The 13210-nt window shown below is 38.9% G+C and overlaps 1 protein-coding gene across 1 annotated transcript; it reads right to left on the reverse strand.

Moving 5' to 3' along the window:
- Positions 1 to 385: 385 nt before the first annotated feature.
- Positions 386 to 12683, reverse strand: LOC127356975 (NACHT, LRR and PYD domains-containing protein 12-like). The gene is given in 14 exon segments (XM_051389083.1): positions 386 to 2335; positions 3622 to 3668; positions 5017 to 5190; positions 5291 to 5464; positions 5615 to 5773; positions 6369 to 6530; positions 6724 to 6897; positions 7394 to 7670; positions 7673 to 9244; positions 10161 to 10268; positions 10368 to 10646; positions 10801 to 10926; positions 11949 to 12067; positions 12587 to 12683. Coding segments are annotated over 11 exon segments (3648 nt in total). The 5' UTR covers positions 10645 to 10646; positions 10801 to 10926; positions 11949 to 12067; positions 12587 to 12683; the 3' UTR covers positions 386 to 1811.
- Positions 12684 to 13210: the final 527 nt, after the last annotated feature.

Below are 13210 nucleotides of genomic sequence, written 5' to 3' on the forward strand. Positions count from 1 at the left end.
AAATAAAGATGAGTCGAGTTAGCATTTTGACATTTTACTCTAAAATGATGATCTCAAGTGTACCAAATATTTAAGAATGTTATAGTGGCATGCGTAAAACCTGGAGAGGTTTCCTGAGCCAGTTAGAGGTCACCAGCAGATGGCAGTGTTACATAAACAGAGGCACACACACTGTCCAAGTTCAGATGTAAAATCTTTCATAAACATTACAAAGATGAAATGGACCAATTCATGAGACGATAGATTCAGTGTGGTTATTCTTCCTTATGTTCACATGAAATACATCTATATCAATAATTAAATAAAACAATAATCATTACGTTGTATTATTATAATATAGGCCTGCAAAACTGTGTGTAACTACACAAAACAGAGGCTGCCATCCTCTGATTAGAGGGTGTTAACCTTCTTTTTTAATATAAATGTTGTGACACCAGTAAATGTTTACACCAGCATTGATGTGTTTTATCACAGTATAGTCATATGATTCAGTTTACAGCTCAAAAACACATTTTAGGTTGGAGTACCTCTTTATTGAAGGTTTTTTACTTTGTAAACAAATATGTTTTTAGGCTGACCTATGTGTTCTCTGATGACAACATATCTTAGAAGCTTCATACATACCAGCCCAGATTTTGTGAAGGTTGACCTAAAATATGCACCTTTTTTGTTTAACCATTAGATGGCAGAATTGTATAACTTTAATTCAGAAAGACTGATCCTCATTAGTCTAACACTCTTATAGTACTGGATGTGTAGTATATGTAGTAAATCCTCCTGTGGACACCCATAAGTAGAGGCTTAAAAATTCCTTACATCTGCTTACAACTGCATAATAGTGTGTTATAAACCATCAAATGTTGATATAGTGCCCATCAATTCTAAACAGAGGGGCGGAAGCAAATTATATATTATATGTACATTTGTATAGCACTTTATCAAACCAATATTACAGTGATAGAAAAAAAAAGAAAAGATAAAGGAATAGAAACAACACATATTTGTAAATTACACACTGGATACAAATATAAAAAGTGCAGTGTGAAACAATATGCCAGGCTTAAAGGGCATGCAAATTATTCATAGGCTAATCGATAATAATTAATTTTAGGAAGCTGTTTAAAAGAAGATAATAATTCAACAGCTTGAGCTCCTGTGTGACCAGAAGGCCAGACAGCAAAGGCAAACAATCCCCTCTAGTCTTGCATTTAGACATGAGAACAAAAAGACTGGCTGCTGCACTTTGTATTAGTTGGAGCCAGTGGCATACTGAATGTCTGAAATACTGTTTAAAACTGAATTACATTTATTCAGAAACATATAAGACTATGAAAATAATACAACATGTTAAATGAAAATCAGTGAAATGTAATAGAATGAAAGTTTTGCATTTAATACTTTGTTTCAGCCTTAGCCTGCCATGTAGTCATGCACATGCATCCAAGATTAAAAATAAAATGTGATGGCAAGATAGTAAGGGCACAAACAGGCTGTAATTGTGGCTGTAATGGGAACTATTAGTAAAGCTTTAGATAGGCATAGTGGAGATATACCAGAAATATAAGGTAGAGGATGACATATGCAGCAAAGGATCCGGGCCAGATTTGAACCCAAACTGCTAGTTAGTCTCAGTAGTACATGCTACGTGCTCTATGAGCCACCAGGCTGACCCTACAACAAACAATGTGATCTCTTATATGATGTGGTGTAGACCCTTCTCCCTTGCAGTTTCCCACCTTTGAAAACCACGTATCAAGTCCATATATGTGTAGTCTCGTAGTTTGCATCATAAAATAATATTTGGACACTCTTTAACAAGTGCACAATACTGCAAATGAACCAGTGCCGAGAACACTCAATGCAGGATAGACGGGTTCAGTGAATGTGCAGTGGAAGGTGTGGAGGTGCATCTGTGTGTCAGAGGAGACGCTGTAGAAGGACAGAATGCCAGCAGGCCAGTCCAGATACACTGCTACTCTACTGACAGTGCCGCTGAACGATGTGACTGTGGCCTTTCCGTTGTGCCAAACAATTTTCTTGTTGTTGTCTAAGCACCAGGACTTTTCATTCCACCCGAGCAGAGAGTCATCCTGCCGTCCTTTCCTGCAGATTCCTCTATATGTCACTCCGGCATAAGCTGGTCCTTTCCACTCCACCTCCCAGTAACAGCGTCCAGTCAGACCATTTGCACACAGAACCTGGTTCCTGTAGTCAAACCGCTCTGGGTGATCAGGATATGGTTGCTCCTCTCTTACCCTTGTCACCTGTTTGCCATCTGGAGACAGGACAAACCACTTGTGTGCTGTGTTTGGGTCAAGTGTGAGTTCACATGCATCTGCAAGGAGGGACAGAAACTGTTTTAAATTTAAGGCCAACTTTATTTACAGAGACTAGTTGCAAAGTGTTTTTAGGATCACATTAACATCTGATAACAAGAAATTGAGGTGAAGTAGAGTATGAGGACTAATGGGATGTTAGCAGGGGTTAGGGACAGATATGATTCCTTAAGATGCTGAAGAATGTTTTTTAAACTGTCATGCTTTTCGAGAGTTGCATGCGCATCTACAGCGCAGGTACAGGTGATGGTTAGCATTTTCAATAAGTGTGTAAAGCTATGTTAGCAGCTCTGTAAAGCTGTACTTAATATCATCTTACTTTGTTTGCATGCTTGCTATACATGTTATACACACTATACAATAGTGACATTAAGATGCTGATGCTTAACTAACATTAGCTAATTAGCACTAAAACATTAAAAAGATGGCAGACATTATACCTGCTCAATATGACCATGTTAGCATTGTCAGAGCCACTGGCATGGCTGGAAAGTCTTCTTGTTCATATTTATGACTCTTGTCTTTAATCATCCCTCTGTATGATGTTAAGTTGCTTAAAGTTTACTACACTCTAACTAACACAAGGTCGTGTTTTAAGAGCAAATAACGAGCCAAAGGTCTATGACCAACATGCAACAGATCTACTTATGTAGAAAAGGACCCACAAGGTTTCCTAGTTTACTATATTTTTTAACAATGTATAACTTAAAAGTTAAGTTATAGATTGTTAAAAAATATATAGTATAAATCAAACAGTAGTGAGGACATCAAGGGTGAGATGGCACTGCTATGTTCATACTGCTAAATTCTGATTAATTGCTCATTTCAGATCATTCAGAAGATTCTTTTTTTAAATGTGGCCACTATTAGATTCCAGTGTGAACAGCTCATGGTCCTGAAATTACCCGCATGACAAACGTAGATCCAGAGTGACATAAAAGTCACATGAATTCTGATATGACTGTTCACACTGAAGACACATTGCAAAAAATCTGTTTAGATTCCATGTGATTGGTGCTGTTCACACTGTCATGAAAAAATCGGATCTGAGTCACATATGAGCAAAAAAGTCACATTTTTACGTGCAGTGTGAACTTAGCCAGACAACAGATGGAACAAATATCTCTTAGACCCCATACAACTGATCATGGATCACTCAAGAAATGAGCTTTGTGTACATGTTTGGAAATATGATCAGAAACAGCACACACTGATTTCTGCTAAACTTTATCAGCACAGGGTAGAGTGAGAGTAGTAGAATGGATAAGGGGAGAAAAGCACTTACATTTCCGAAGCCCAGGCACGATCCTGAACTTTCCACAATGATCAGCACTGAAGCAGAAAATAGGGCATATCATCATCAGTTCTGCCTGTGTTTGACAGAAACCCTGCCTGCATGATTATCCTTACAGACCAGATACACTCCATAACAGACAGAAAGACAGCAGGCCCACATTCAGCTTTGTAAATACTGTATTGACGCTTGTAGAACCCAAATTATGGAAAGCGTATAAATTCGCTGCTGCAGGTTCATTCATTCATTAATCCAAAGTTGCTGTTGTAGGCTCCATTTTTAAGGAAACTTCATTATTTAATTCTGAATGCTATTGATAGCATTTGCTTGTACTTTTACTTAAAATACTTACTTACATTAAAATCAGAAAATTACTTTTGATACTTAAATATAGTAAATATCAGATACTTTAAGACTTTTACTCAAGTAATATTCTAATTCTAATTTTAAGTCATTTTCTGGTAAATATCTGTACTTCATCCACCACTCCTTAAAAGGTGCTAACTTTTTGAATGCAGATTTGAGTCACACTTTATATACTGTAGCGCTGGCACGGTTGGAAAAGAGAAAGCTTATGAATAACCTGAACAATTACAGGGAAATTTCCCTGTGCTGTTGAGCCAACCTGAACCCGCAAAGATGGTTCAGCATACGTCCATATATAATTATCATATTTCAACTGAAGCTAATTATTTATTAGGTTGTTATTATTGTACAGGTTTGCTTTAAGGTGTATGCTTCAAACTAAGTGCTTGTTAGATCATGGAATGATGTCTGAAACCCCCTTCCCCACATTATTTTTAATTGGAACTGGGGGGGCTGCTTCCAACCATTTTGGAACTAACAAGACAAGTACACCGACTTCAAACAGTTATTGTTCAGTTGTGCAGAGATGATTTAAAATCTCTCAGGCTCTCTTTTATAAATTCTTCACACAACCAAGTGTGATGACATCAATGCTATTGATGAGAGATTGGAAAAGAGAGTACCATTATCCCTATTTGTATGATCTGTTGCATTTTATTTTCCTTCTTTATGACAGCTAACCTTTTGCCCAGAGGATGTGGTCATTAGCAACAGGTATCAACTCTTTTGCCTTTTGGCGTGTGATGGCACCACATACAAACTAGTTTATTACAGGTATAACCCAGTCTGTAAAGTACACCGGGCTTTACATGAGTGTTTCAACTAAAACAGCGAGAGCAAAGCAATGAATGTTGACATTAAATGAGCCTAACACAATTACAGCTTCTAGTAGAAGCCTTCTACTAAAGATCAGCCAACATTTAAAAGAGCTGAGAACGTCCAAAATAGCCACTGAGCAGCTCGTTATGTTACAAGAAATCCCTGCATAAGAGGCAATAACTACTAATGAAATGTATATACCTGAGAATGTCCAGTCTCCACTGTGGATCCTCTCTCACAGCCGAGAGCATCTTCACCCCCGAGTCTCCCGGATGATTGTAGCTCAGGTCCAGCTCTTTCAAATGGGAGGGGTTAAACCTCAGAGCTGAGGCCAAAGAAGCACAGCCTTCCACTGTGATCATGCAGCCTGACAACCTGATTAGAGTACATGCTTCCATGGACTTTACCAATTTCATGCTTGCATGTTGGAATTAAGATTTGATAATCACTATGGAAATGCTTCAGGAATACTGACCTAAGTGTTTCCAGTCTACAGCGTGGATATTTTAGTCCACTATACAGCAGCTGCACTCCTAAATCCTGCAGGTCGTTGTTGCTCAGGTCCAGTTTTTTTAGACTGGAGAACTTGGAGCAGAGCACTGAGGCCAGATATAAACAGCTTTTCTCTGCCAGGTTACACATATTCAAGCTGAAGAAGATTTAGACAATTGGTTTGCTTCAAGCCGATGAAATTAAGGCTGGGATATGACATTTTACCAATGTTGTTATACATCATGACAGATATAACAGAAACATACATAGAAACCGAAAACTGTATCATTAATATAAGTCAACAGACCTGAGAGTTTCCAGTCCACAGTGTGGACTCTCCAGTCCAGCTGAGAACAGCTTCAGTCCTGAATTCTGCAGGTTGTTGTTACTCAGGTCCAGCTCTCTCAGACTGCAGTATTGTCCCACATTGTGACAGCATGCCTTTGTTAGCTCTGAGTAGCTTGGTCTAAGGAAAATTGGCAATAAAAGAAAGTCAAGAGGCATACTCAATAGCTATAAATATAGTTAACTTACTGTAGGCTACAGAAATAAATGTATAACTATGTCAATTGTTACAGATATAGTATATACAATAGTTGTACATATTTTTATGAAACAAAAAAGAAAATTATTTATACAACATTAATTATACAGCACAACTATACAATTAACTCACAGTGCTAAATTGGGAAATGTATCCATGGTACACACATAAACTGCTAACCAAATTATAACCACTCAGTCACTCACTCACTCACACATTTTAAGATTTGTTGTTGTAGTGATGCCTACATATGACCAACATAAACAGAAGATTGGCTTTTTCTATATTGGCTATTTTTAATGTCTGCCACTGGGTGTGATTCGGTTGGATTTTCCTTGGAATAAATAAAACAAGGTGGTGGAAACACTACCAGTTCTATCCACAAGGGCCGCCAGAATCAACACAAAATGAAAGTTCCCTGTTGTTGCTTTATATATCAATGAGCACACTCACTTGTAAAACCACTAGAATAAAAATGTAAGTAAGTGACTAAGAAATGATAAATAATATACTGTACAATTGTTGGTGTGGTGTCGGTCCTGCATTCCCTAGTCGCCTCTTTTTTGTGTTTCTTTGATGATTGTTGCTCTGGTCCAGCTCTTTCAGATGGGACGGGTTGGAGCTCAGGGCTAAGGCCAAAAAAGCACAGCCTTCCTTTTTGATCTCACAGTTTGACAACCTGCATAGAACAGTGTATCATTCATGTGTACTGTACTTGACTATTTTCTTCTTTGGCTCTGAACTCTATAAAAATGAAATAGTCATGTAAAGCAGTTCAAGGGAATGGATACTTTATAGTAGTAAAGCTAGCAAAGCTTTTCATTCTATAAGCAGATCCTCCACATCTTTTAAGTCGATTCAGGAATACTAACCTTAGTTTTTCCAGTCTACAGTTTGGACTCTCAAGTCCAGAAGAGAGCAGTTTCACTCCTGAATCCTGTAGGTTGTTGTTACTCATGTCCAGCTCTCTCAGCTTGGAGGACTGAGTGCTGAGAATTGAAGCCAGAGCTTCACAAGACAGCTGGGACAGCTGACATTGGTTCAGTCTGTTTTAGAATTAGACACAGAGTAAGTTATTGTGTTTTATGATTATATATTATATCATCTTCTTCTTCTTCTTCTTCTTCTTCTTCTTCTTCTTCCAGACATTGATTATAATGTGACTAAATCAATATATAAGCCAATAGCAAACTGGGTGATGTTGACAGGGACTGAAATATACTTAAATCCCAAAAGCTAAACAGTGTTTGAACCAAAGTATCTCACCTACATAGAAGCCCAAGACCTATCACATTCAGCAACATTTCAATGTGTTGTGACAAAGGTTCCTTTTTAATATGAAAGTGAAAAACCCCTATGTTATTTAATGTAGTTGCACCTTAGGTACCTTGGATGCAAGATATCTGTCCTATATGTGTCAGGTAAAATGTGAATAGTTATTATATAGCCTATATTCCACCTCCAGATTCCTCAAAATAAATTTAATGTATAAAGTGATAGAAATATTTTATAGTCTTTAAACAACTTAAAACAAGTTCTTACAGTGCAGTTGTTGAGACTTTGACCAAAGGCAGCATTCTCATTAGAACCTCTTCTGAATTTGAGTATTTGTTGAGGTCAAACACATCCAGATCTTTTTCAGATGACAGTAACACGTAGACCAGGGCTGACCACTGAGCAGGAGAAAGATGTGCTGTGGTGAGGCTTCCTGTTCTCAGATAATGATGGATCTCATCCACTAGTGAACAGTCCTTCATTTCACTCAGACAGTGGAAGAGGTTAATGCATCTCTCTGGAGAGGGATTCTCCCTGATCTTCTTTTGATGTAATTCACTAGTTTCTGGTTGGTCTCTGTGTTTCTTCCTTTTTGTTTCAGCAGGCCCTGTAAGAGATCCTGATTTGACTTCAACGAAAGGCCCAGGAGGAAGCGGAGGAACAAGTCTAGATGTCCATTTGGACTCTGCAAGGCCTTGTCTACAGCTTTCATACAGACCTCAATTGAAGATGGTTTCTTGAAAAGCATCTGCAGATGTTGGAGAAGTGTTTGGGGCTCCGCCATCACATCCTTCCTGTCATTAAAGAGTGACAGGACCACAAAAACAGCTGCCAAAAACTCATGAATGCTCAGATGCACGAAACAAAACATCTTGTCTTCATTCAGTCCATCTTCTTCTTTAAAGATCTGTGTGAACACCCCTGAGTACAGTGATGCTTCACTAAGATCAATGGCACTGTTCTTCAACTCTGCTTCATAGAAGATCAGATTGCCACTCTCCAACTGGTGAAAAGCAAGCTTTGCAAGGGACTGAATGATCTTGATGTTCTTATTTGTGTCATACTTTAGTGCTGTCTGCTTGATCTGAAACACAAGGAATTTTGTATACATCTCAGTCAGAGTTTGAGGGATTTCTTTTCTCTCATCCTCCCTTACCATTTGCTTCAGAACTGTAGCAGTGATCCAGCAGAAGACTGGGATGTGGCACATGATGTGGAGGCTTTGTGATGTCTTGATGTGGGAGATGATTCTGTCGGCAATCTCTGAATCTCTGAATCTCTTCATGAAGTACTCTTCCTTCTGTGGATCAGTGAACCCTCTCACCTCTGTCACAATGTCAACAAAGTCAAGAGGGATCTGATGAGCCGCCGCCGGTCGTGTGGTTATCCAGAGGCGAGCAGAAGGGAGCAGTTTACCCTTGATGAGGTATGCAAGCAGTTCATTCACCAACAATGGCTCATCAACAGAACATTCTTCCTTGTCACTGAAGTTGAGCTCAAGGCGGCTTTCGTCCAGCCCATCAAGCACAAACAGAAGTTTAAATTTACTTTTGTTATAGTTGGTATTTCCTGAAGCCTGCAGTTTTGTGAAGATGTAATTCAGTGCTTCCTCTGTGATATCTTGACTTTCCCTGATACATTTGTGAATGAGCTCTGCAAAACTAAACCTTCTCCCCTTCAGTAAATTCAGCTGGCGGAAGGTGAAGGGGAATGTGAGATGCACATCTTGATTGGCTCGTCCTTCAGCCCAGTCCAGGATGAACTTGTAAACCAGGAACGTTTTGCCTATTCCTGCAATCCCATTGGTCAGGACCGTTCTTACAGGTGTGTTTTCTCCAGAAGGGTGTTTGAAAATGTTGTTGTGCTGAATTGATCGCTCTCTTCCGTCTGGTTTTCTTGATGCCATCTCAATGTGCTTGACCTCATGCTGCCCACTGAGATCTACATCATTCCCATCTATGATGTAGAGCTCTGTGTAGATATCATCCAGAAGTTTCTTATCCTTCTGCTTTGACGACCCCTCTGGTATAGACATAAACTTGTTCTGGAGGTTTGACTGGAGCATGCGTTGGTATGATGTGATGGGTTGTGCAGGCTTTGGTCTTTGCACCAACAAATCTGTAGGGAATAAAGTCACATTCTTCAGTGTAGCAGGCCTGCCCATATCTTGGGTCCTACAAAATCTGTTTAAGGTGCTTTCTGACAGCAAGTGACCAGGCAACATGGTGTTCTGTATTTTAAATCAGCACTAGTAGGGCACAATGCCGTCGCTGCTCCTACTGATCGTGAACAACACAGACCGCTGCTATCCACCTACTGTAATCTCTTCATGCAACTAAGTAGAGAGGGTTGTAGCTCAAAATAGAGGAAATGCTTAGCAAAATGACAATAATATTCTACATTAATATGGAAACTTTTGCTAACTAGTATCATATACTTTATTGTCCTAGGGGGGTTGTACTATGAAGAGAGTTTAATCTACTCACATTTAAATCTGGGTTATCAAGAAAAGTTAGGGCTGACGAACACTGATTGCCTACATTGGTGTTAAACGGTACTATGACAGGGATGTCAGTTAGTTGATTTGGTGTCAACTTAATTGCAGTTTGAGGTTGTTCGCAGAAGGGATGTGTTTGGCATCGCATTAAGTTTTTTCATAATGGCTCGTGCTCCATATTTTTCTTCAGAAGAAAGAGTAATAGTGTTCTTTTAGCTCTTTGACAAGAAACCACTGAATTTGTCAAAAAGAACCATATTAAATATGTATGATTGTTAAAAATATTAAAAACGACAGAGACTTTCTGACTTCTTCAAAGTTGCAAAAATATCAGGAAAACTACTTTCTGATCAACATTCACAGGAAAAAAATCTGCTCAAAATCTATCCAAGTTGTTTGTTTTACACAAACTCCTTAAAACATGTCAGTTAGTCAGTTCAGGCAATAATGGTTGATAGCAAATGTCTCCCTGGTCACATTGCTGTTTCTTAAGCGATATAATGGATGAAATCATTAGAGCAGCTGCTAAAGCTTCACCTTCATCCTGAGCACCAGGGGCTTCAGGGTGAGGAAGAGCTGCCTGTGCTTGCTGAATGTAAGAAGCTCCTGTGTTCTCTGAAGTCTTCCCAACATCAGTGGCATCCTCTGAGAGAGACAGACAGATATGAAGAGAGAGAGATTATTTTTTCTCAAATAATGATAATCTTGGAACTGAAATTATTCTGTTGTTCAGATTTTACTTACTGTTGGGTTCTGAAACCCTTTCAGAAAAACACACCACTAAATCATTCCTGCTGATTTTCTTCAGAATTTCCTCAGTGATCTGCAGAGCTCCAGGAAGGCTGTATGTCTGCACCATCCGATCCACTGTGTCCTGCCGGTCAGCCTCTTCCAGTTGGCTCTTTGGAATAGCTGGGAAGCCTTTGACATTGCCAGCCTTTAGGAACCACTGGAAATGCTTGAACTCCTCAATCCCCAAGTCCTGCAGAACTCCAAAGAGGAGCTCCATTTGTGACGCCATCACTGCTCACATAAAGAGAGGACAGATTGATAGTCAGTCACCAATTGATTATCATGCAGCAGATTTATTGAGCTAAATGGATAAGTGGCTGTGAGCATGGTGTCTTGCCTGCCTAATCAAAAGTTAAGCCTTTTTTTTTACAGGAAATACCAGTACCGTTTCAAGCTTCTGGTTGGGTGGGGCAGCCTACAACCCACCTCCAAGGTCATCCACTTTCCACCCTCTCCTCTCGCAGTTTTCAGACACAAACATATGGAGCACAGAAGAAGACCTGCATAGAACCTGCACAGAATAGACTTGTTTGAGATGAGTTGGAGTTTACAACGAAAGTAGATTAGAGTAGCCGCTTGCAGCCAGGGGAGGTATAAGAAGTGTCCCTGAAGTCAAACAGAGTTGAATGCAGCCGTGGTGGGGCGTTTCTGTAGAGCACAATGCCCACTGTTCTGATTGGCTGGGATTTCCACGCAAAAGATAAATTATATTTTAAAAAATGTATTTAAATGACTATTTAAAACAGTAATAAGGAGCCTTATTCATATGTTATGATATAGTCAGTAGTTATCTTCTGTAGGCTTTGTGAGGACATGTGGAAGTTCATGGTGACAGCAAGCACACAGCCCAACTAGCTTAACTAGCTAAGCCCGCTCTTTGTTAAGATTGAGTTAGTACAACTAACTTAAATTAATGTCACACTAAGCAGTTACTTTGCCCAATCTGTTTAATCAAAGTCACTAATGGTCAAATTAACTAGCTTTCTTAGCTCTGATTGGTGGTTTTTTTAGGCGTGGTGGATACTTGAGTTTTGGGTAGGAGGTAATGTTCACCATCCTGGTTTATCATGTTAACATGATAACATTTAGCCGCACCTATAGTGTCATATGGGTTTAATATGGAAAAACATATAAACAAATAAAATATAAACAGTGGCTTTTCTAACCGTTTGGCCATTGGCTGTTTGAAAACACAAACCAAAAGTAAATCTAAAAACGAAAGAAGATTACAACAAACATAAGGAAAATATATTTAAGATAAACACATGAACATCTATCTTGCTAAACTATTCCTCCAAGTTAGAGGTGACTGGAAAATACATAGATTAACTCTGTGCCCAAGGTATACACAACATCAATATCATGCTTGTTTCGACCATGTTTCCTGGCTGATGGGCTGCAGTACTCAAAGTTTTAGTCCCACGCCTCACATTAAGATTTTAAAAATACAAATCACTAAAAGTATTGTTTTCTATAGACAAACACAATAGATCTATAAAACTCCTAATTTTAAATATATTTAAAGAACCCTACCGGATCAGACCACCAAGTCACACGAAGGCTGTCCCCAGGTCCTGTCCCTGAGGTGTGTTGCAATGCAGGAAGAAGGCAGAAGGGAACATTTAGCCCCTGGAGGTCTTCCTGCCTGGGTCCTAGTGCAATACTTCTTATTATTTATTTATTTATCTTCTCCTTCTTTTTACTCAACTTTTTCATTGTACAACGAAGAATGCCATCACAACAAGAAAAAACACATTTCAAATTGAGGTTGCCATATTATTTATCAAAGTGGAACAGTCTCCAAGTTGACAAATTAATGCTGCAAATCAACCTTTTCAAACATCTTGAATAAAGTGGACTTAGGAGTGTGAATTATTTCTGGACAGAATGTTTGACTTCAAATTTTATTTAAATAAAATTCTCAAACAGAAGAAACTGCACTGTTAAAAGATACTGTTAACAAGTTAAATCAGTCAAATTTGTGCAGCTCATCCTTGTCCCTTTTGGTTAAATAATCTTCCATCATTTAACCAAAAGGGACAAGAATAGAAATAATACAGTTTAACAATGTCCTGAAATCAAGATAAATAAGCCAGATATTCTTTACAGTGTTTATTAGGGAGTCTATCTGGCCTGCTTATATGTTTTAATAGAAACAAATTGTCACTGACCTGATGATCCGCTGTCCCATCATTAGACATAACACATTCAAAGTGTTAACCAAGTGAAAGCATTTGGGGAACTGACTCCGGGAATCAACCAGTTATGACTAAATTCCTTCCGTAGTTTCAACATCAGCGCTATTCTTGCTTCACTGGGGAAACTGACTGAACTCAGCAAACGTGTATTTAGGTTACTGTTATCAACCATTTGTTCCAGTTAATTTGACCAAAATAAGTGTATAGATGGAAAATTAGTTTCATTTATATTATTAGTGGGTTATATAATAGTAGTAACAACAGCAGCAGCAGCTGTAGTACCAGCAAAGGTAGAACATAACAGAACTGAACACACATTTGGTTGAGCAAGTATCTGGCAATGTACTTCTGTTTTTGGCCTCGGCGGGGGGGGGATGGCACGCTGCAGGGGGCAGCAGGTTGGAGTCGAACCTTGGCCGCTGCAGCAACTCCGTATATGGGTCGCCAGCTCTACTGACTGAGCTAACGGGGCGCCCTCTGGCATTGTACTTCTGACAACTACGAGTATTGTCAGAGTAAAATGTGTTAACATCTGTTTTTTTTTATAAACAATAGATACAGCTTTAAATAAGTTCTGTAAATAGTTTTCTTCTATTG

Source organism: Dicentrarchus labrax, unplaced genomic scaffold (genome assembly GCF_905237075.1).
Source record: "Dicentrarchus labrax unplaced genomic scaffold, dlabrax2021, whole genome shotgun sequence".
Lineage (NCBI taxonomy): Eukaryota > Metazoa > Chordata > Actinopteri > Moronidae > Dicentrarchus > Dicentrarchus labrax.